This window comes from Nesoenas mayeri (genome assembly GCF_963082525.1).
Source record: "Nesoenas mayeri genome assembly, chromosome: 1".
Classification (NCBI taxonomy): Eukaryota; Metazoa; Chordata; class Aves; order Columbiformes; family Columbidae; genus Nesoenas; species Nesoenas mayeri.
Genome location: NC_137541.1, coordinates 147,246,240 through 147,271,315, shown reverse-complemented (window position 1 = coordinate 147,271,315; position 25,076 = coordinate 147,246,240). Strand labels below are relative to the sequence as shown.

Sequence of the window (25,076 nt, the reverse complement as noted above, 5' to 3'; positions counted from 1 at the left end):
TGCTCGCTGCTGCTGAGCCAGTTCAGCCTTTCCTATATAAAAGAGATTTAAATGCTATTCTTACTTATCTCTCCAAAAGTTGTGACCCCAGTGTCCACACACATCTTCAATTCCAGTCTTCACGTGGTCAAAGAACTGAAGGAGAAATGATGGTTCATTACACAAACTTATAGACATCACTTGGCTTGCTCTTATTTATATTAGTTTCTAAGTTACTTCAAAATAGAAATATCTAGTCAAAATTCAGTGTGAAGCTTCAGTTTAACTAAATGGAGTCTAATCAAACTGAGACAGACTCTGTTTTGGTCCCCTGGAGCTCCTTTAGCTCAGCCCCAAAAGGACAGAAGTTAGTTGTTAATTTCCTCAATGTCAATCTCGCTGAGCACCTGCCTGAATCTGAAGGTTCTTCCCATATTTCCACTTCTTTTAAATTCCCTAACCACTCATGGCTATGCTTAGGACTTCTCCAGGGACTTCCCCAGGCATCACAGTGAACCAGATATGACTTTGTGGAGGAGAGAGCCTGAGTGGGCAGCAGCTCCCCACATCAGCATCGACCCCTCGGTATGCACAGGACAGAGCTGAGATATCTAGTATCAGGTCCTGAGCTCCTATTTTAAGGAACTACGGTGTAGCCTCACCTCGAAGCACCCTAATCATCTAGTATTAGAAACACACTGTTCCTCGGCCTATTAGGAATTACAAAAGAGTGAATCAGTTCAGCCAGGTTCTCTCGTGATCCCCAAACACAGCTCATTTGTTCTTAACTGAAGTACCATAGTAGGGGTCTCTCAAACTCAGGGGGAAATCCTGGTAGATATGTCCAAAGGATAAGCTCTAAAAGGATGGACTTTTAGATGCTTAGTTTGACTTCCTTGCTGAATGTGGCCCTTATTATTCCTCATCTTTGGAATTTCAAGCCACCTGCCACAGTTATGCTGCAAGAGAAATACATTCAAGAATATGCATGGCTAATAAACTGCAATAATTAGATATATACATGTACAAATACAAATCCATAAAGAGGCTGATGATGTGAGTTAAGTTAAGAGTGCGTTTAAGAGGAATTTGCATTTGTTTAATTAGACTTCCTCAAATGTAATATAATTAAATTGGCAAAGGTTTCCTAATGTAGCCAAGTTCTAAAATAACACATATCTCATATGTGAAACAAACTACAAAAGGATAATTTTCCTCAAGAGATGAACAATTAAGAAAGTTAAGATTCCAAAATAATTATATGTAATAATGCTAATTTTGGTAATTGCCAAAGGTTAAATATAAACTCTACAGTTATTGTGCTTGTAACAGCTATCAAAAAGAAATCTAAAAGAGTGTGTGCCTTCCTGAAGAGTGTGTGCTGAATCCTTGTCTTACTGAAAGCCACTAGGAATTTCATTTATACAAGGGTTTCATTTGTGACAGTGAAGCTGCAACATACCCGGTTATAAATTTCTTCACTGACAGCAGGCTGCTTTTTATTTGACCTTTTGACATCAAGAAACTCCACCAGTGGGCGAATTGTTATTCCCTGTGAAGAAAAAAAAAAAAGGCAAATAGTTCTGCGTGGTTTTTTTTCCATAAACATAAAGAAAACAAACAAGCCTTTCAGTCTTTTCTGTTTCTGTCAGAGCATTGAAAATGGCTGTGGATACCTTGTTAGCTCTGGATACCCCTTCGCCTTCCTGACCCCAAAATCCAGCCTGACACAATAATTACAACAGTGAATTCACTCTTGTGATTAGCAGGTGTTGCACTTAGCTATGAAGTCCTTGTCAGCACACAGACTCCACTAATGCAACAGAAGGAAGGGGCTCCCTAGAGCTTGGAGGTCCAATAGGGGCAACCTGACAAACCCCATCAGGAATAAGTCACTTATCCCATCCACAGGATTTTTAAACTTTTTTTTCAGTCCTGTTATGTATTAAAAAACAACAACAACAACAACAACAACAAAACCCCAAAAAAACCCACAACACTTGTTTTCTGAATTAATAAACAGATCCACCATCATTCCAAAGCAAACATATAAAGTCTTCTTTTTTAGTGATTACTTCCAAAACAGGTACTCAAAGATGTGTTAACAGTAGCACTAAAATCGCTAGTCAAGCTCGTGACACTATGACCTTCGTAAATATGTGTCCTTGCCTGACTATTCTCAGAGAAAGAACAAGAAGTTTTGGCTGTTCCTGAATGATATAATGGTTTTAAACAATTATTTGTGGAAGAATTGACATCATTTGTTTATTTGTACAGACGCACTGGCACAGGGAGAGGAATGAATCTCTCATGGTGTTGAGATCAGTCTGTACGATCACTGACAACCAGGTCACATATTTCTCTTCATAGATGAATCAAGCTTTATCTTAAAAGTAGTTGGGTTTCTTTGCCCCATTGCTCATACTGGAACATTCATCCTGAACCTCATTGTTGTGATAATTATAAAGCTGCTTCTTAATTGCATCATGGTCACTTTGTACCACTTTGTTCTTGTGCCAACATTTGTCTTTTTAGTTTAAACAGTGTTCCTCCTTCTCTGGTGTTCACTCCTTCATATAAACAGTAATTATATTCCCTCTTCATTTTGCTAAGGCAAAGGCATCCTGGTCCTTTCACATGACAGGCTTGCCAGTCCCATGATCACTCCAGAATATGGCACTATTCTCTGATGGAAATACCTGTCTCAGGATGTCTTGAGATCAGATTTAACTTTCTTCTGTCCCCACTGCACTAGTGGCTTAAACTCTACTCTGTTATCAACTAGGACACCTGTGCCTTTTCCCCTTTCTATTTTTTCCACATGAAAGGCTCCCATTTCATAAGACAAATCTCTAGTAAAAAAAATCCTAGTGAGAACACTTTTGCACTTATTACTATTAAATTTCATTCTGTTTATTGTATTTGCCCTCAGTTATTTTCATCTCTCTACATGATACCCCGTTCACTGTCACCCTGAGAACACCTTTGAGAGCCACAGTCAATAATGAGAATATTAAACCAAAAAACTATCCCCAGGAACCATACTGGAGGAGTTACATTAAGAGCATCTCATCAGCCTATTATCTGACCAGAGTGGTCGAATGCTGGAATAGGTGCCCAGAGAGGCTGCAGAATTTCCATCCATTGAGATATTCAGGACTTGGTCCTGAACTTGACATGGTCCTGAGCAACACGATCTATCTTTGAAGGTGACCTTGCTTTGGGCACAGGGTTGGACCAGAGACACTCAGCGATCCTTTCTGACCCAAAGGACCATATGCTTCTATTTCCCTCTATAGGAGAAACTGTCAGCTTCTTCCTCATTCACTTTACAATCATTCTAATGTCAATCTAAGCCTCAGTTTAACAAGCATTTAAGCTAACAACTGCCTACGTAGCCCCCTGCCCCAAAGATTTTACAATAGTCCAGTTAGAGGAGCTTACTCTAGAAAATAAATTTCCATATCAAAGAATGATCTCAGGTTTCCATTTAGTAAACCACGTTGCATTTCATAACACATTCCATTTACCTCCATATTTTAAATTAATCCATTCTTCAAAATCCATTTTCACAGCTTACATGTTAAGGTAAACTACCTGACCTCCAGCTGCTCCAGCCACATTTCTCTCCTTTCCCAAGCATGAGCACAGATACTCGCTACTTCCCATGGCACCTTTATCCATGGAAAAGACAGGCTAAAAAATATTTTTTTCCTACAGACCTGAAATTCCATATACTAGCCTCTCACATCTCTCTCACCACTCTGGATAATGCCTAGTCTGACACGTTTATTTGAGGGGCTCGGCCACCTCTACATCTTGCTGCTTTCAGTCACTTCCCACTCTCTTGATCACTCGGCCAGGCCTCCATGGCCAGGTTGCCACCAGAGACAAGTTCTTCATGTTCTTCTGCACACCTAGTGCTTTTGGATGGATGTCCAGCTGGCTTGCAGCATCACTGCCCTACGCCCAGACTCAAACACTTCACTTCTCAGTGCCCTCGGTGTCTTCCATCCCCTGCTCACTGTGCACTGTATCCAACACTGAACTCCTGAGTAAATGCACAACATAAACTACTCTAACAAGGAATTAGTGCTGGAGCTGTACCCAGATTATCTTTTATCTCTACTCCAACCTCACTAGGTCTTAAATGCTTAATACTACTTATATGTTAGCATGAGTACTTATTATATGGCATACTTCTCTCTACCTGTCTGCAGTTTGCATAGCATTTTTTTTAAACTATGACAATGGGGAGTACCTTCAAGTATATTTCTTCTAGTAGGTTAGGACATTTGTTTTTCTACCCACTGCTTATTTACAACCTGAGAAAGGAGAAGTCCAGAAGAGGAAAAGCATTACCTGAATGAAAACAGTAAAGAATATCACCACGATAACAGCAGTGATGAACAATTTCTTCCTGGGAAATACAGTAGGCGGAAGCAGAAACACAAGTGAAAAACAAATAGCTCCTCGGAGGCCTCCATAGGCGATAATAAATTGGTCCTTAAAAGTGAGAGGAATTGTCCGGAACACATTAATGATCTGAGTCAAAACAAAAACACCTGAGGGTAAAAAGAAGAAATACAGGGAGAAAGGAAAAAAAAAAGGGAAATTAAATTACACACAAATTCCCCATAATGATAATATTTGTTTTAAAACACTTTTAATTACTTCTTACCTATATACTACCAAAGAAATGAAATGTTACTTAGCAGCTTGAAAACACCATGGAAGAAAAATTTAAAATGACTAAGGAGTGTAATCTTAACCACCTCAGGTCTGATGCATTTAGGACCTGAAGCAGCTAACTGATCTCCACAAGCCAGCTATCTGATAGACTCCACACCTCTAAAACAGCAATAATTCTCTGTGTCAGTAGAGAACAAGACTTCTAATTTTTTTTAATAGGATTTGAGGTGCTTTTGAATGCTTTGCCTTGTCACCTTCATCGATCTGTGCTTTGAATCCTGCAGACTCTTACTCGCTCATTTAGCTTTACTTGCACAGACAGGAAGGATGCAGGACTGGGGATGGAGGGAGAAGATGTCAGTGCATGCTGGTGTCCCAAAGGCAAAAGCTTCAGGGACATGGCAGACTGGACCAAAGGTATAAAGGCAGGTGAAGGGAGCTTGGGAGCCATGAGCTGGGGGGCAGTCAGGCTGCCTGACTGCTTTTCAGCATAAGATATTAATTGTGGGTTTGCAGGTGCAGGAGGCAAAATAATCCAGATCTCTGCACTGGAAGGAGATTTGGGAGCTGGAAGTAGGGGTGCAGAGGCAGATCAGAGCATGAGCCATCTTTGCACATGGAGTGACTGAATCATTACAGACGAAACTGCATTTAGCTCCCAAGGCAAAAGAAAAATAGCTACGACTGCAAACTCAGGAGGGATCAAGCAGTTTCTTATAGGAACTTTTTCTTCACAATATGTCCCTGAACAACACTTGAACTACAGCATTTCCCGTTTTGATGCTATCCATGCCAATGACTGGGAAAATCTCAAAGCTAGCAAATAGAAATTAAAAAAAAAAAAATCTAAAAAAACCCCACCACGACCTGTTTAATTGTTGTACAACTACTAATTCTTTTAAGCAAAATTTGCTTATTTTGTAAGTAAATGTTTAGTTAAATACATGTACTTTGATTAACAAGCAGACTGATTCTGATGTTAGATGGACAGAATCAGGACTAAACTGATTTTTGGGTTCCATTTGGGGGGAAGGTGGAAGCTGTCTCTACTATCTAGGACACACTGCAAATAAGAAGACCATGCTGCAAGCTAATATGACTCTGTCTAAATTTTGGCATTTTCTACTTGAGAAGAATTTAAAAGCTTAACTTGCAAAGAATATTGACATGTAGTCCAAGACTTGCTTACCCAGTGCCCTCCAGATTAAACAGAAAAGGAGGGTGAAGCTAACGAAGGCCCAGTTCCACTCATGGTTCTTCCCAACTGTAGACACTCCCATGAAGATGAAGATTAAAGTCTCACTGACACTGCTCAGCATCTTCATGAAATACTTTATTGTTGTATAGGATTTTTGAGAAACATTTTCTTCCACATATTTATTCATGGTCATGGCACAAGCTGTAATCCTGAAAGACAAACATTACCCTGTATTTAACTGTCTTGACTGTTTTTTTAGCCTCTCATTTCTACAGAATATTATTCTCTTTTCCATAGTCCTCATCAAACTACAAAGCATAACTTATTCCATAACCAATCTCAAATGTACAGACTGGGTGAACCTAAGTTTAGGGCATAAGACTTGTTTCTGCGGTGGGGAGTTTTCTGAGAAGACATCGGTATATGGAGAATTTTGCCGCATACTAAATCCACATCGTCTGTGCAGGGGTCACTCAAACTTTGTGTTTTGAAAGAGGGAGAGCTGAGGGGAGCCAGAGGCAGCCCTGGAAAACAGGAATTGCCTCTTCTATTGCTGCTCAGGGACATCAGACAGGATGCAGCAGCATGTTCTGGGACAGGGTTTCCCTCCCTTCTCACCAGCAGTTGTCCCACCAAACCATTCCGCTCCTCAATGGCAGTGACAGTAGCCAGCTCCTCTTTCCAGGCAAAAAAGCAGCAAGGCTACAGACAATTTGTCAGCCTCTGGCACTTTAGGCTACTGCTTGCTTTGCCTGTGCATAGGGTCAAATAGGAGAAAAAACACCACCAGAAATGATGGTGTAGTTGCATATTTAAAACCCCTACTAATGAATGAAATGGGCATCTAGGCTGATCCATGAGAGAACAGACAAGGCTTATCATAAGTACACCTGTGTGTTCATGCTCTGAGCCTGTGTTAGTAAACAGAGTTTCTTAATCAGCAGGAAGAAGAGCAAAGAATGACATAACTGGCTGTACATCACTTGCTTGGTACAGTTGCCTATGGTGCAATGTCTTATGGAGATGCCACTGCAGAAAGCCTTCTGCCTTTAAGCCAAGAGCCCCACCTATGAACAACTCAAATATTCCTGGTTGTGAGTGTGAATGGAAAAGCAGACCTAGGGAGAGCTCAAAAAAAGCTCACTGACATTATGAACACGCATGTCTAGGTTCTTTCTTAGAAAAGAACAGATTAAAAATTTTTTTTGCAAAGCAGAAAGAGGAATCACAGGAGCAGCAGTTACTTCAAAAGGACCTTTGCATAGTAAACTTTCTTAGCTTTTTGCAAGAGGGTGTCCATAGCAGCAGCTGAGGCTGTAGTCACTGGCGAACTCTGAACATGTTTCTCTTCATTAACTAAAGTTAGTTTTGAACTGATGTTATCTTATCTTACGCAGAGCTAGCACAGCCTACTTTGGATGACCACAGCCAAGATCTGAAATATGGTAGATCTCTGACCTCACCAACACATCCACAACCCCAGCGTGACTGGCAGCATTACTTCTGAGGGACAAATCTGGGAGGACATGTGGACACTGGGAGAGGACACAGTGTACTTTGCTGACCTCTGTCAAGCAGAACAGCTCCTGCAAGCACATTAGGCTGAATAAAACCCAAGGAAGAGGGTCTGATGTGGGGACAGATGCAACCAATGGGGCAGGTAGTGGCTTACAAATACAAGTGGAGAGGCTTTGCTAGCAAAGCAGTGCACCTACCCTAGCCTTCACCCTGCATTTTTGTTCACCTGCACTTGGTGATAGAGAAGCAGAACTAGTCAGCTCAAAATAAAATGGCCATTGTCATGCAAAAACTAGTTCTAACCCTAAGCAGACTCCAAGACTATGAGGAAGGAAAGCTTTACTAAAATTATCCCACAACCCCATCTGCATTTAGTAGTGACATAATTGTCATCTCTCTCATCAGCTGATTTCACCACAGTCTTGAACAGAAAGATACTCTGTGGCCCAAGAGAAGCACACTGTGTGGGAAGCAGAGCGCATCATGGTTACATGGGATCTACTGTGGAAGAAATTATACAGATTTCACAAACTTCCTCCCTGCAACACTCAGAGGTTTAAGTAACATTTCCAGTTTGAGCACGTGGTTGGGACAACAGAGGTCCTGCATTTTTGCCAATACTGACAGATTGCCAATACTCTTCACAGCTCTCCTTGTTCTGATCTCACTGTTGCCCAGTCTGGATACTTGTCATAGCTCACACAAACATATGTGCCTACATATCTCAGGAAAAAAGTGGGAGAGGACTTGGGCCATCCATGGAGTTTGTCCTGACAAGGAGGGATGACCTGGCTGGGACATATGCCCAAGCCCAGAAACTGTCAAATATTCCCAGGTTCTTCGGTTTGCACATAGTTCTGGTGACCAACCTCAAAAGTATACATGACGAAGCGTCTCAAGTCTGCTTAACACCTTCATCGCTCCAGAACTCTCATAGTCCGTGGCAAACCAGCTCTTCACAAGCCAGAGGCTGCTCTCTGGTTATGTCATGGGTTGTGACAGCTTTCCTATGCATGTCCTGCTTATCTACACAAGTGCAACAAGTCCAATGCACCACAGCTACTTCCAGCCAATAACAAAACCAGTAGAGCTGGCAAGTGCAGGGGCAGCAAATGCAATATAGGAAGAACGCAGTTGTTAGGCTGCACAACAGCCATTTCCAGAGCCACAATCCCTTCAGAGTCTCAAAGATGCAGCTTTCTGCTCAAAGCATCAGGGCTGGCAAGTCTGCACCAAAGACACAACAATACACTCAGTATTATTTACTACCCTCTTAAAATAAATAGTTTTCATTATTATAGTCATTTAGGAAAGCCTTGCAGCTTGGGCGGTGGGGAAGCATGCTCTGGAAAGGACACAGTTTGTTTTTGGATCCTGAGGTAATGGAGACGCTGTAAATAGATGTCTGATAAGAATCTGTCACCAGATTAATCAGGATCTTTGCAAGCTGTAATTTAAAACACCTACCATGCTTAACCACTAGAATTTAAAGGGACGACACTCTTAATTTTATTTTCAGTCACATTTTGCATTGATTCAATTAGTGTCAACTAACTGATGAGTTGATTCATCAGTATAACAAATAGTGCTGTACATTATTTTTTACTCTTCAGCTAAGTAATATTCCACAGCTAATCACTGCTCACTAGATCTGGTATCTCTTCAGAGTACTTATTTACATTAGAAAAAAACCAAAACTGTTGAAGTGTCCTTAATTTGAAAATGATAAGGCAGTAGAGTGCTAGCTTCTAACATAAAATCAGTTTCTTTAAATATGCAAGATTTTATGTATATCATTATATGTTCTTTCCAAACTAAACTTTTACTGTCACCATAATCAAAGCAAAAGCTTAGGTATGTTTTATTTTACATTTCTTATCCACATGCATTAATTCTGGCTTCCACTTCTGTGACCTAAGGTAGCTGTCTTGTTCAAGAAGGGGAGGGAAAAAACAGTTAATTACAATTAGCCTGCAGACTTCTGTGCTTTTGAAGAATAAAAGTCCTCCTGTACAAACAGCACGGTTTCTGTCATGACTGCAATAAACTAGGCCACTGGGTTCAATCCTCAAGTTTCCTTGACCTACTAAATTTACAGTAGTTTCAATGTTTGTTCCTTTCAGCCTGCTAACTCACTGTTGCAAAAAAAGAGAAACACATACTAATAGTTCTGCTGCTTCACAGCCTTTATGAGAAATTAGTAAGCAGAAAATGCAGCTTTATAGCTAGAAATGGAAGGAAGCAAATAAAGTTCAGATTCACATCTGTACATTTTAAACCCGTGCTTCTGATTCAAGCCTGGCACTAATTACAGTAGAAGCTGCTTCCTTCTGAACAGGACTTTCTTACTGAAGCTCACAGGGACATGGTTCAGTCCCGTCACTATTTCAGCCAGGTAACTCGCTGCAGGGGTTATACACAGGTATTTTAAGAATCATTTGTCCCCAGAATGAGTACACAGACTTATCAGAAGAGGGACAAGCACCTTTCATTGCATTCTATTCCTCTGCCAGTGAATTCCTACTTGCACTTTGTGTATGTATCTTATTTAATTGATAACAGTGTACGTTCCTGCTCATTTCTTCCACCTAAAGTATGGTACAGCATGTAACCTCAAGTCTCACTGAGTGTCTTTAAGAATCTGCTTATGAACGAACTGGGAATGAATAGTTTAACAGATTCAAGTGGATATGGGTGAAAAAGAGGATATCAGGCAATTTTCCTCCATAGCTTGGACTATAAATGGCCATAGAAGCATATAATGAACAAATGACCCAGGTTATAAGGGACACTCCAAGGTCGTTTGGTCCAACTCCATGCTCAAAGGAGGGCTGACTTTGAAGTCAGATCCAGGTAATCCTGCCATGAGTCATTTGTTGCAGAAAATACCAGGGAACTCAATATCAGAGCATGTTGCACTGTGACACTGAGCAAAATACTCTCTGTAGTTCAAAGCCTAACCAAATGTGAAAAGCACAAGACAGGTTTACTCAAAGGGGATATGGAGATTATGGGAGCTATAAGATCCTCGGCAGCACTGCTGGGAGGGGGCATGCTTTACACCTCATGAGAGCTAAGACACTACAGGGCTGCAGAGAGCCCCTCCTGCTCCCCATTGGTGTTACAGATGCATCCATCTACTTTAGCTGTTACAAAATACATTTAGAGTCAACATATACGGAGGGTATTTTAAAGATAACTTATTTTCTGTTGTGCTGTTGGAGGGAAAAAAATACTTCATGTTTCCCCTGCCATTTTGGACCCACTCAGGGGCCAGTTATAAATGAAAAGCAATAAGTTGTTAGTGCCATGGGAAGCACTGGTGTGCTGGTGGCAGGCACTGGTATGTGGTGGGTCCACTGACCCACCAGCAGACCCGCCGTGCCCTTTCCATTCCAGTACTCTCCAAATCAGTATTTTCATGCATACTGCTATAATTTTTTCCATGTACAGTTTAGCCACACATTTTTGATTTAGAAGCCCTTTAAGTATTTGATCATAGGATGTCAAGGACATTTGACTTAAGAAGTGGAGGAAACCAGAAACCACGCAAATGCTATGAATAGAAGCTAGGGAAAGAGATGGCACATTTATGAACTCGGTCAAAGTGGATGCATATGTCACTTTATTTAGGCTCATATCAAAGAAAGAAATCCATGCAATCTTTAGCTCTTTACTTACATCAAAGAACTAACCCTTCCCATTTCATGGCATATTTTTATTTTTATACTGAAATGAAACCATCAGCTATCAGTTTTGATGTAAATTGCTTCCCAACCCCAGAAAACCTTGTACTGGCATGGCTATGATATCAAACCTATCTTCATTTTCCTGAAAGATAATCATCAGAGGAGGTTTTATCAAGTATTAGTGATACTCAGAAGTAACATCTAAGCTTCCACAAAAACCTATACTCCTAATGCCTGAATGACTCATATTTACCACTAGAACAATACAAAGTCATTAAAGAAGATTGGTTTTTAAAAATATTACCTAGAATTAGAACAAACTGTTTAAGTATATCGAATGTCATAAAGGTTCCTTCTAAAGTTGAGGTTGTTACAGTATAAACAGGATCAAGCGAGAGACTGTGCTCTCTCTACTGAAGCCCAGGAGTAAAAAAACAGGAATGAAAATATTTTTATCTGTTGGAAGTGAGAAAAATAATATTATTTTAGATGTAATGATGTATACAGAGAGCATTGTAACACACAGGCATACATAGTAAGATATTAAATGGTTATATTAGCATAGGACTTGATTCTGCAGATTTTATATCCACCGAATCCTTACTGTGCTTGTAATTCAGCAGGAGTTTGCGTTAACGATATATACATCGTCTTCACTGAATGGTACTTACTGGTTGCTCATATGACTAAGAGTTAAGATGCAGTTTCACAATATATTGGCATTGGAAGTGAAGCCAGTTCATGAAGTTCCCAGCTACCACTCCCACTCCCTCCCAGCCACCGCTGTCCCCGCATCACTGTGGGCCACCCCTCAGCCATGCCCTTATGACTAGTTGTAGGGTCACACAAGGACACAGGTCACCCAACTGATCTGGGTTAAAAATAACCCCAACAAAAATACAAGGGATTATTTTTAACTTGGAACATTTCAAAGACATGGTTTATGGTTGTGATGCCATGACCAGTTTTAGTGACACAGCTGGTGTGGTGGAAGCTGAGAGGATGGGATGGAAGCAGGAGGGGAGAGGCCGGAAATCCTCAAGCCAGTATCACTGCCATACACAGTGGAACGATGCCATATGGCAAACTTTGCAAAATTTGATCCTTGCTGCAATTTCTTTTGGCATTCTTACTTGGGTGCTATTATTACTGAAGTTGGGAGTACTTACGCCATGATGCCCGAGAGATGAAACATTTCAGCTGTTATGTATGACAAGTAACTGTACAGGAAGACAAAGAGTGGCTCAATCACTCGGATTTTATGGGTGAAACGGGTGGTAAAGGCTGCTACAAATCCCAAAAGGATTCCAATCAACACTCCACCGATCCCCACTATAAAGAAGTTAGCAATCCCAGCGAATATGTCAATAACCTTAATTGTGCGCATCTGGCAGAAAGACTTGAACAAATTGTACAGGACCTATGAGAAAAAGAAAGCACATTATGTTTCTGAACTGTTCTTATTTCCCTTCATGTCATTATGCTCCTCTGCTTTAATGCTGAACTTTGAATTTCTCTATCTACCTTGAACTCAGTTTTGAGATACACTGTTGTTTACCTCTGGTATATTACTTGTCATTTATAAATATCAGGAAGATATACAGAGAAGGGCAAATATAATTATTCCAGTTTTGGCATATGGAACAGGTTTCTTAACCCATGCCATTCTGTAGGAGAGGACCATAGATCTATCTAATATATATATTTTTTTTAAATTCAATTAATTGGAGAGCTTCTAATTTCTCCATAAATGGCCATTTCATATTTTCCTAAGAATCAAATAATTTTTAAAAAAAAAGAAGGAAAAAAACCAGTTTAATAATCAATGAAAAATCACATTATTTTCAAGTGTGTTTGATCTACAGAAGACACCAAGAGCTGCAGTACTGAATTAGACCATAGATCCATCTGGCATAGGGTGGGGCAGAAGGTGAAGAGACAGTGACCACCCCAAGGAGTCCAAGAAACCTGCCATTCAGGAAGTACTCTTTCTCTCACTTATTAACCATTAGGAATCCAATGACTTGAAGACTTTTCGAACTTCAGATTAATTCTAGAGATTTGGATTTAATTCCCATTAAAAGATCCATTACCATGTGTTTGCCCAGTTTAATTTCCAAAGTGTTTATAACCACCCTCCAAAATATATTGGGCCAATGGGATTATTGTATTTTCTTAGTCAGAGCTCCTTTTTTGTTTTACACAGGAAACAGAACAATGTAAAGACCACATTTTTCTAATATCCAGTATTTTAGTTACTACAAAACAGACAACAATGGAATCAGCTACTGATGCAGAAACCTTAAAGAGTCTCCCCGTTCACAGACTTACTTGGGAGATTTAAGCATTGCTTGGTGCTCCCAGCCATGCAGTACAGTCATGGCTATGTAGTCCCCTTGTACAGACCTAAGCTTGGTCTTAGGCACCTACTCCTGTCACAGTGGGTTCACAGGTCAAGCCACGTTGGTCATAATAAACATCTGACTGGTCATCTTGGACAGCTTGAAGGAGTTAAACCTCTGCTTTCTTTCAGGATGTATTATGAAACCAAACAAATTTCTGAATCACAAATGCTATTTGAGAGAACAATGTTTCATCAGTACTTGCATTGTGCCAACAACGTAGGTGTTTGAATCGTGACTGCGAGGGATTTGCCATGTTAGCAGTCTTGTTCTCTCACACATGACAGAAAGTAATTTGTACAGCTCTTCTTGGCCAAAATTTGATAGGTCTTACAGACACAAAAGTTCTCACTATAGAATAATGCAAAAACATGGCCTATTGAGGGTCCTTCAGACTAAGTGAGAGGAAAGAACTGAGAAAGAAAAGAAAAAAACATATTCCAGGGCAAGCATGAAACAAGAAGGTTAAATCAAACCTATAATGGTCACCAAAAGCTTTCATTACAAAGCAACAAACAGAAGAAGAGCAGGAGCATGAACTATTGATTTGATACAAAGGATGCCCTCAGATGAGTTCACTTGGGAAAAGTGTCCTTTTTCACCCGGACTAACCATTTAATCTTGCTACTCTGATACAGACTCCCAGATTTTTGGCACTGTTCCTTGTTACTATGTCCTGTGCAGGACAAGAAAATGATGTCATAGGCTCCACTGGTTTTCAACCTGTTTTGATTTATGGACCTGATGGATTTGCGTGAAGTATACCAGAATTAAGCCTATTGACAATACGTGTACCTTTGATGATTCATTTTACAAGGACCTCTCAGTCCACAGACTCACAGGACTCCATGAATCACAGAGTGAAGAAAAAATACTGTTGATTTGTGTTTGCAAGGAGAGGAGTTCCCCTGAGTCACTGGCTGAAACTTTTGACTACTCCAGAGTTGTGCTAGTCTTCAAGAGATCTACAGAATTTGACATGGCAATACCCCCTTTGTATGTATTAAGGAAGATGATTATTTTCTTTAATTGGAGTTTTAAATAGCCTTTCTTACATTATTTAAAAAGTAACTATATAAATTTATATAAGGCGAGTCTCCAAAGTAAGGCCACTGAGAACTGCTTGTAAAGAAGCATAAAATTTTGATCTTCTCAAGCGATAGCTTTTCCCTAACGTCACCTCATGCACCACCCTGCAGACAGAATAGAGCCTGTTGTTTCCACATACAGACATCCCCATAAATCTCAAGTCTGACCATAAGTTATTTGAAAGAAGAAAAGCAATGTTCTCCTTTGTACCTCAGATCAAAACCAGACCGCCATGGTAGAAGCAGCAGCTAGGACTACAGAATGTCATGAACACAATTTTAATCTCATTCCTATTGTTCTTTATTTACACTGCTGCAAATGAGATAAAAATCAGGTTCACTACCCTTTTACTTTACAGCAGTTCAGTTTTACAGCTCTCTCTAAGCTTTCAGGTGAGTTAAACAACATCAACTCTGGTCACATTTTGTAAGGCATTTGGTATGAGAACAGGGTTTTTTTCAAGTTCAAGATTTGCATTTACTCAACATCCTTCAGCTGAACTCACTGAAGATAACACCAAGGAATATTAGTCACCAATCAATTTTTAATCTTGTCCCAGAGTCTCTCTGTTCTTCCTAGACACTAATTGCCTATTTTCATCAGTTCTCAGTTATTAGTGTTTAATTCTGAAATTACTTTAAAACACTCTAAAATAATGTTTTCAGTAGAGGCAGAATACAAAGCACCGCTGTAATGTTTTCTAACATGGGAATAATATTATTGTAATGACACTGGCTCCTTCTTTGTGATTTTAAGCCCAGAATTGGAATTTCAACTGCTAACACTCAACTTCAACTGTGACCTTGCCATTTAATATAACTTGTGCTAGTCATCACTGACCTGATCTTTCAGTAAAAGACCAACTCTAAACAAGATGCCAACTGGCAAACATTGTCCTCAGCCAAATTCAAGCTCCAAAATTCCATCAGTGGGGGAAAACAATCATCCAAATGCATGGGCATATCACAAAAACTACCAAGCATGAAGGACCATCTGAGACATGCAACAGAGCTGAGATTCCTGAGAAGGCACATCTCACTTTTCATCTAAAATGAAGGCGTAGTAGCACGTTTTCTGAAAAAGGAAGCATAGATGACACTGCTATCCTAATAAAATCTTTTGTTAGAAGCAGCCAGGCAGTGCAAGCGGAAAGCAGGAAAAAGGGCTTAAAGTACTTACAAAGCATGTTTACTAAAGCCACACTGTTCTGCACTGCCCATGTGTAGCCCCTGGGGCTTTTGATACTGCAGTGGCCATAGGAATTAAGCAGCTTCCACGGATGGCCAGTCTGCATTCAACTCCCCTCACAGCTTTGTCCCTGCATCCCACTGGGGGCATCAGCTAGGGTAGGTGGGACTCAAGGTCTCCAGCAAACAAAAGCTGGAAGGTGCTGAGCTCTTCCTGCTGGCTGGTTTTATCAGCTCTCCCAGTAACACAACAAAGGTAGAGGAATAAATCCTATTTACAAAACATCATCTTTGAGCAAATAGGTGCAGAACCCAGGCAGCACCACAGCGAGGACTGGTCCAGCAGCACTGCTATGGGCAGGGGAGGTGAGGATCTATGTGACAGCCTGGGTCATGTTTTAAGTATAATCATATGATTGCAGGTGTGCAAAATCATAAAAAGGAACCATTAGCAGACCAATGCTTAGCATGTGAAAACTGCTTGTTCTCTTGCCAAGTGCTATCTTTAAGTGATAGCTGGGAAGTAAGACTGAAGGTACTCTAAATTCCTTTCACTCCTTCATGAATATATGTATGACCAGCACGTATGCTGGGCTGGCCCTACAGACTCTATGATTCTGTGACTCCTCAGAGTATCTTTCCTGTGCTAGAGCATCTGGCCAGACATGCTGTGAGAAAGCATTACCTCCAAAGGAGGCAACAATGACGTCTACAGGAAAGCCATGCATCACGGTTATTAAATTGCCATGCCAGTGCTATAAAAACGGCATTTTGGAGTAATTTGCCTTTGGGCAATGGCATGCATGAAAACTTCTATCATCAGGATGCAGTGTTTTTTGTAGCAAATCTTGCTGGGTTAACTGCTGCTCCAGTGGAAAGGTGATTGATTTTGTGACTGGAAAAAGTGATTTTGGTTGGAAAAATCCACCAAAAAAAAAAAAAAAGCTTACATTAATATAAAACCTACCTTTTTCCCCAGAAAACAAACAAACAAATTAAAACAAACAAACAAACAAAAGCAAAAACTTGTGTAGGAAGAATTTCACTGCATGAGTGGCTACTAAAAGTGAATAGAAATAGACAGGGCTATGGCTGAACTGCTAAGCCTTTAGAAACTCAGTATTTACACCCACTTATTTTCAGGACTGGCTTAAGTACCAGTTTAGTAACGGCAGGCAGTTTCAGCTGTAAGATAATAAGAAAAGCTAGGCTTTAAGGCAAGCCCATAAAAGAGAATGTGATACAGCTGACCAGGTAGCAACAGAATCAGGTAAAGCATGGAGCATAAGTGAAAAAAACAAAACAAAACAGTACTCCCACAAACACACAAGAAAGGATCAGGACCAAGGCTCAGATTAAATGATAAGATGTACATGTGCTAAGCAGGTGAGGCAAAGTCCTAGAAAAGGGGAAAACTAAAGGACAATTGTGCATAGAATGGGACAGGAATAAGAAGCCAGTGACAGAGAAGGTGCAGACCCAATTCATGAATCTATCTGATCCTGCTGGCACATGAAAAACTGGACCTCCACGTCTTACAAAACAGAAAGCATGCCAGGACATAGTTGGCATGGGCAGGATTTCAAGTAAGGCATGGATAAATGGGAGTAATGTCCCAGACATGGTGTCATCAGGTGCAAACAAGGGGCACTGGGGGTGTTAATGGAATTTGCAGATTGCTGTCCTCAGGTCAGCACCAGAAACCCAGTCCAGCTAGTTAATGATTAGAAATTATTGCCTCCAGATACCGGTCCTATCTCATCTGCAGCCTGGGAGAAATGTATTGGTGGTCGCAGGGCAGCTCCAACTGGATGGGCACATGCACAAGACTCACATCAACCAGGTCCTGTGCTATCTCAGTGATTTGCCCATTCTCCCTGTGAACACACTGGGACACCCCACGCTGGCCCTTTGCCCTGTCCTGTGCAACAACATTTCTGCAGGTGAGGAAAACCTCCAGTTTCAGATTACAGAAGTAACAGAACTCAAAGATACAGAAACTGAAGAGATCAGGTAGTACAATCCCTAGAGCAAACATGCTACCATTACACATTACTCTGGTGTAGCAAGATACTACTGAGGTAGTTTCTAAATCTAAAGTTCAGAGTATTACATAAACACATTAGCACTACTTGACTTCCATCTATTAGCAAACTGTAATAACCAGATACAGACATATAATGGAGTGGCATGCAAACAATCATTTGTCATTTTTATCAACTCATCACTCATCAAGTAACTTACCACAGTTATAGCATCATTCAGCAAAGACTCTCCAAACACCAGGATGTAAAGCTGCTCATTGACATGAATGTTTTCAAAAACAGCTAACACCGCCACAGGATCCACAGCTGAAATGAGGCTGCCAAAGAGCAAATTCTGCAGCAATGTGATATCAGTCAAACCAAATGCACTGATCTGGCAAATTCCATAAAGTGAAATTCCAATGCCAATGGCGTTCCAGAGTGTACCCACCACGGCATACCAGAATATGGTACCAAAGTTCTCAAAGAAAAGACGAGTTGGCATAAAATATCCAGCGTCGAGTACAATAGGTGGTAAAAGATACAAGAAAAAAACATCACTGTTCATTACAGGTGGGGACTTCTCCTCTGCTCCAAAAATAATCCCACCAAGAAGCAATCCAACCAGAATGAGGAGACAGCTTTCAGGTACTATTGAGGGCAACTTGTGATAGAGATGAAAGCCTTCAAAGGAAATTCAAACACAAGAAAGTAAAATGGTTATTTGTACTGAATCCAAACGATTATTCTAGATTCTGTTATCTTAGTTTCTATAGTAAACAAACAGCAATCACAGGGCAATTTCATTTTCATTGTAAAGACTGAGCTGAACCACCACAACAGGTCAAGGCAAATTTGTCAGCTAGGGCAGTTAATTAAGATAATTTGGTGGAGAGTCAATTTAATAGTGAGATGTTCCAGCTAATAGCTAGGCTGGCTGGAGCAACCATGTGCAAGGTTTCTGTTTGTGAAAGCACGAGGGTTTTTGTGATGTGGAATCCTCCGGAAACACAATCCAAACACTTTACTAAGGCAAATAACATCTAGATAGAGAAAAAAAATCATCCCTTCTTCCATGCACAGCTTCACAAAAGCGCTTAATGAATACATTCGTTTTATTTTTAGGTGTCTTTTAGAGTCTCAAAGCTATGGAGGGGAACTAGAACATGTGACCCGCGTCCAGTCACCCACGGTCACTTCTTCAGTGACCACGAGGAAGCATTTACAGACAAAATCATTCTTTTAATTTTAGCAGAGCCTCCAATTTAATTTCACAAGAATTAACATGTTTTCCATAAGGTGACAATAGCTGCAACCTGTATTATTATGCTTGTGCTCTGTATTATATGAATTGTGGTAGCGTCAGGAATCTCTCATAAAAATCTGTGCCCAGTACTGAAACAAATGCATAGTAAAAGGTTCTGAATGAGGACTTAATGGCTGAATGTTCCATAGCCTACTAAAACTCTCCAAGCCATGCAGTTCTGATTTAAAGATGTCCTGTTACTTTTAAAAGTTGACTGTTTAAGGATGATTTTGGAAATGAAGGGGAAAAGTTTTGAAGGAACTTACTCTGGCCAATCCAATGGAACAATCAACCTTATGAACCAAGGTCACATTCCAGGTCTTGACGATGCCAATCTTTTCCAGGCTCCTCCTTATCTATATTTGGCCCACATAATTATATAGAAAACTATCCACACCCACAAGATCCCACAATTCCTGCCTAACTAAAAAGCATTTAAATTATTTTAAATGAGAGCTGCATGGAAACACTGGGTGTGGTAATAACGGGCATCTATTTCAGTAAAACTATTTCAGTAAAAATCACACCTGTAGTTGAAACAGTTAAACTAGTGCAATCTTGGCATAGTTCACATCTAGTTTCTCAATGTCAGGCTTCTGTATCTTGTAACACTGATTTTGTTAATTCACCTTTCATTATAGATTTTTTTCCAGGTAAAAGAAAGCCTGAACTTATAGTTAGGAAAAACAAATGGTTAAGAAGGACCACAGAGAAAGCTGTTTTACTCTATGTATTTCTCACTAACTATATGTTCTATAACTATTAAAGATATTTTTAAAAGTAAGCAGCTCAAGCTGCCTTTTATTTTCCTTTCTGGGTGGATACAGATTGCTTTTTAATATTTATAAACACAGCCTATGTGGCTCATTAGGAATGTCAAACTCACTGTCATTCCTTGAAACCAGAATCACCAATATCCTACACTGGCAGAACAGGTAATGACCTTGGAAACATAAAAATTTGTGGTTGGAGACTTGAGTCTTCACCTTTCAGCCACTTCCAAACAAACCTTTTATGGTTTGTCTTAGTTTCTGCTGTGGTGGGATTCCAAAATTTCCAATACAGTGATTAACTTTCCCCTGAGTAAGGTTTTGCTAAAAGAAAAGTTTTTACAAGTATCTGAAATCATTTTCTCAGTAAAAATTGGAGGGTAGGGTAATTTTAACCCTGTTCTTGAGCTCCTGACTATGCAGTAACTCAGCTTTTAATGAAAACAAAACCGTCCCAACCAGTTGTAATGCAATGGCAATGAAATGTCTATTGTGAATACAAAAGAAAAACCTTTGACTTTTCATCTTTACAAGTCCCTCCTTAAAAAATCCATACCTCTCAGAGCTTTTGGGACCCCTGCTCACCCTTTAAGGTAATGGAAAAGCTGCCACTAAGTTAAATGTGCTTTTATCCATGTCGACAGCATCAAAACTCCTAAAAGACTGCCTGCCTCCACGAAAGACATGCAAAACTGATCAAGGACAGGTTGTGGTTCCCCATTTAAGAGCAGACAGCTAGGATTTAGGATCCAGTGCACACCACATCAGGTGCAGGTGCCCTGCAGTATGAGGGACATCTGCCCTGCTCTGATGGACCAACAGCCACATGGGCAGGTACACCCTGGGAGCAGATCCCGAATACTTGGACTTTTATGCTAAACCCAGGACCAGAGGTACTTTCTCCTCCTCTGTCCCTGTTCTTGGGCTCCTGACTATGCAGTGACCCAGCTTCAACAGCAAAGATGATGTTTACCCTCAGGCTACTGGGCATTAGGACACTTGCCTAAAGTGCAAGTTCAGTATTTTTCAAGCTGAAAGTCCTTAGAGTCCTGGTTTCCTATTTCTTGGGTGAAATCCAGTGCTCTTTGATGATGGAAATGCCACTGAGATGTGTACTTATACGTGAGCTTTCCAAGGGCCCTCTGGGCAACTTAAACTACTTTTTTCAGGAGAGAAGTGTTGGAAGGTTTTCAGCTCTGTTCTCAGAAGCACTTCTAATTGTGCATTTGTGATTAAATGTAGAAGCAATAGAAATCTGGATGGGCTAGACAACATTTTGTAGGTCTAGCAGCAGAGGAATTAGGCAGAACTGGGAGATACATAGACTAGTCTCACTAACCAGAGACTGCAGCATACTTCGGGTGCACTGGGTCCCACCTAATATACTGGTGGAGTCCATCAGCATGTAAGTAACATACCTTATATATAGTATCACCAGCCAAGATGTTACATAAGTAGAGGTAGCCAGAAAATAACAATGCTGTTCAAGGTAACTTCTTAAATTTCTAAATGTGCCCTTGTTCTCTGCTGCAATAAAAAGCACCAAGTTTCTAATGTCTTTGTGAAAATGTAATTTGTCAAAATGTTCAAGCTGGCAACTTGACCACTTCAGATTTTCCTTTTTAATGCTGCCATTTTTGCTCTCTCTAAACCTAGCTTCTGATGACACAATCACAGCTAGTATCTGGGACACCTTTCAGGTGCTAAAACCCTTCAACTTCAGTGAAACTTCACTTTTGTAAAAAAACACATTTGTCCAAAAAGGCTCCAGTCAAGTGATAAGCAGGTGCTGCAATACAGTTGTCTTTGGGATCCTTCAAACATTCTGAGCACCGTTATTAAATGCGACTCTATCTTCTGAGCTCCTTGCAGCTGAAAAGACCTTAGGGCTCAGTTCATAAAGGTTTGCTACTTGGCAGTGCCAAGCGTAAGCATTCGGTGCCGAGCCCCAGAAAGGAATTTGCGATGCCAGATTAAGCACCAAAGTTTCCTGGGCAGTGCATGAGACTCAAGGTGCCTGGCGTGACAGCGGAGAGATGCCTGTGCTGCTCAGCAGGAAAACCTGGGGAAAGGAATGCACTGGGGAGCCTCCGCTCTCACAGGGATGATCTTGGGGCTACAGGCAGTGAGGTGGGCTGGAAAACCACTTTTCATCCCTTTGAAATGAAACATAAGGCCCACTCTCAGTAACACAGTAGGATGTAGCAGAGCTGACATTTCTGTATCTCAGTGGTTAGAGAACTCTGCCAATCTGGGCTACCTTCAACATAAAAGAAGGCACAAGTGAGGGAAAAATTAATGCCGTGGGATTGCGACTTAAAAGAGGTGGGAGTCTGTCCTGGGAAGGTTTACCTGATGCACTCACTGGATAAGGAAGCACAGACGGAGCTCCAGGAGCAAGAACTGGATATTCCTAATTCCAGTCCCAGAGTCAGGGCGCCTGTCGATAGGTGTGGCAAAGCTGAGGACTGCCACACCCAGGACCTCTCCTGGATCCGGCCCTCATTGCTTAGTGCACACACGCTTAGAACAGCAGAGGTAATGCCCTAGATTAGCCACACCAGCTTTCGTTTGGTGTAACTGATGGGTTTTAAAAATTATATGCATTTCTCATCTACACTGTTTGCTTGCTAATTGTACTGCAATCAGCTTGGAAAATTAAAGTAGTCAAGTCACTTTTTTTTTTTTTACTTGTGAGATGCCTCTGCACTAGCAAAATATCATGATAGTCAAAATGTGAAGTCCTACAGAAATGATATATGATGTATGTGCTTACGTGTTCCAAATAGCTTCCCTGTAGTCTTCAATAAAACAGAAACTTTTTCACCAGTCTTAGCTTATTCAAGAGTTCTTGATGTATCTAAACTCAGAAGCCAGAGCAATTTTACAATACTCAACTGTTTGAAATAAATTCTTCACCAAACTCAGTATTTTCTGGCTATTATAGTTTATTACATACTTGGGTGTATCATATTTGAACTCTGTCCTGATTCTGCAAACACTTAAATACATACTCAAGATAAGCATTCATCTTTATCGCATTAAGATACATGCATCAAGATACATGCATCCTTAATGGATGCAACATACAATATTTCTGCAGAAAGTAATGAAGCCATAGCAAGTTGCTTGAGCAGAGGATCAGGCTCCCAAGTATAACACTAGCCATGGCAGGAGATGAGTACAATTTTTTGTTTTTGCAGAATCCTAATTACCTGATCACTACACAGAATGTGACATAGTCTATTTTAATGTCACAAGCAGAAGCCAAAGTTTTAGGTTTTATCAAAATATTTTATCAGAATGAGTATGATCATAGTTTTTAATGGAAATCTGTGCTGCTAAATCAGAGCTCTGAATCAAACAACTGGAGTATGAGTAAACTTCTGTTGTTGCTCGCACGGCTTTATTCCTTACATTATGATTATCTTCCAGGTAAGAAGATAAAAAGTTCATAATTTATGGAGATTTACTGATTATTAAATAGCTCTCTAGTACACCTGTACCTGACATTCTTCAGTTTATTATAGTGTACTTGTTTTTCTGTTTGGGACACAGAAAGCTAATTAAAAGCATTATATATAAGCTGCACAAAACACAGTGAAACTATGCAATACAAATATTTTCCACATGAGGGAAGAGGTGGCCTTTCTTACTCATTCAGTGCTGTCTTTTTTATCTTTCTCGGGACACAAGTGAACGGTGGGAAAGTACAAGGAGGCAGCTTACTCTCTCCTCATAAATATCTGCTTTCCATCGATCTGTTTTTCTGTTCTGAAGCTGTCATTATATGTGGCGTTATTTTAAGAAGATAGCGCTCAAATGACAGCAAGGCGATCAAGGAAGAGCCAGTCGCACCCTGGGTGAACTCTGGGTTTTACAGTTCTCATAGCCTGAGGTTCACGCCTTGCTGCAGCGGGCTGGAGGTCATCTGTTTTCTCCTCCGCACTTTTCCTAACCGAGAAAACCCCATCTGCTGCCACTCAAATCATGCCCGGGCACCCCGCCCCGCCAAAGAGCATCAGCCACCGGCTGCCCCCACACCCGCTTCCCCGCCGCCGCCCGCGGAGGGCCCCAGCTCGGCTGCCCGGGGGAGCGGGCGGCCCGGGAAGGCAGAAGGACGGAGGGTCGCCCGACGGCCCCGCTCACCGATCTTGGCGAGGGAAGCCAGCAGGATCCAGAGGGTGATCTCGAAGGGGATTTGCACGTGGGGGTAGTCCAGGGTAAAGACGTGGAGCCGCGTCTCCTCGAAGGCGGTGCCGCTGGGGCTCGGCGGGGTGCCGGTGCCCATCGCCGATGCGCCGGACGGCTGGCTCTCCGAGGTGGCCCGCGCCTCCGCCGTCCCGGCCGCCAGCACGGCCAGCACCGGCAGCAGCACGGCCAGCAGCACTGGCAGCAGAGGCGCGGCAGAGCGCCGGGGGCCGCCGCGGCTGCCCATGGCGTCCCCTCTCCCGGCCCGGTGCGCCGCTGCCCTACGGCCCCGCTCTGGCCGCCGCCGCCACCATCCCGCCGCCGCGGGCACCTGCCGCCGCCGCGGCCCCGCCGGCTCCGCCTCCTCCCCGGTGACTGGGCGAGTCCCGGCCCGGCGCCGCCGGCCGGCAGCGGCTCCCCGCTCCCCCCGGGCCGCCCCCGGGGCCGCCCCCGTGGGGCAAAGCCGCGGGCTCGCCCCGCCGCAGCCGGCCGCCCCCGCGCCCCCGGGCCGGGCGATCGCTGTCGGATGCCACGGGAGCGCCCGAGCGGAGGCCGGATCCCAACCGCTGGAACTGGATGCGGAGCTGCTTGACAGCAGCGTGCGGTACGACGCAGTACCGGAGTGGTCAGGCACACCAGCACCAATTCCTGCTCCCCAGTCCCCGCGGAAGAGAACAGGCTTGCAAAGGTATCGATGAAGCCGGAGTGTGTTGTTAGCTCTAAAGTGCTTTAAAAGAGATCTGAATGCAGTCGTATAAACGCACATGCATATATATATTTATACAAACTAATTTAGAGATTTGACACGCTCTGTAAACATACATGGATATGTACAAGCCTACATAAACATTACATTACTAGAAGTAGTTCAGATATAAGTATGTCTGTATATGTATATACACAAGTCCAAATGTGTATATTGATATATACATGTGAATGTGCATATGTATGCATATATATTTTAAGAAGTTCTATGTATGTGTATATACGTGTGTGTGTATGTATATGTACATATATATGTTCTTATTACC

At 41.6% G+C, this 25,076-nt stretch overlaps 1 protein-coding gene across 1 annotated transcript in view; it reads right to left on the bottom strand.

Annotated features, from left to right (window-relative positions):
* The window catches only part of SLC9A2 (solute carrier family 9 member A2), a gene marked incomplete at both ends in the record, with an annotated part of 32,030 nt that extends 7,738 nt beyond the window's left edge, over positions 1 to 24,292 (bottom strand). Inside the window, 7 exons of the mRNA XM_080348995.1 lie at positions 65 to 135; positions 1,442 to 1,531; positions 4,342 to 4,544; positions 5,861 to 6,078; positions 12,246 to 12,496; positions 17,999 to 18,462; positions 24,004 to 24,292. Of these exons, the coding sequence (XP_080205121.1) occupies positions 65 to 135; positions 1,442 to 1,531; positions 4,342 to 4,544; positions 5,861 to 6,078; positions 12,246 to 12,496; positions 17,999 to 18,462; positions 24,004 to 24,292 (1,586 nt within the window). The remainder of the gene's footprint in view (positions 1 to 64; positions 136 to 1,441; positions 1,532 to 4,341; positions 4,545 to 5,860; positions 6,079 to 12,245; positions 12,497 to 17,998; positions 18,463 to 24,003) is intronic.
* Between the last annotated feature and the right edge of the window lie 784 nt (positions 24,293 to 25,076).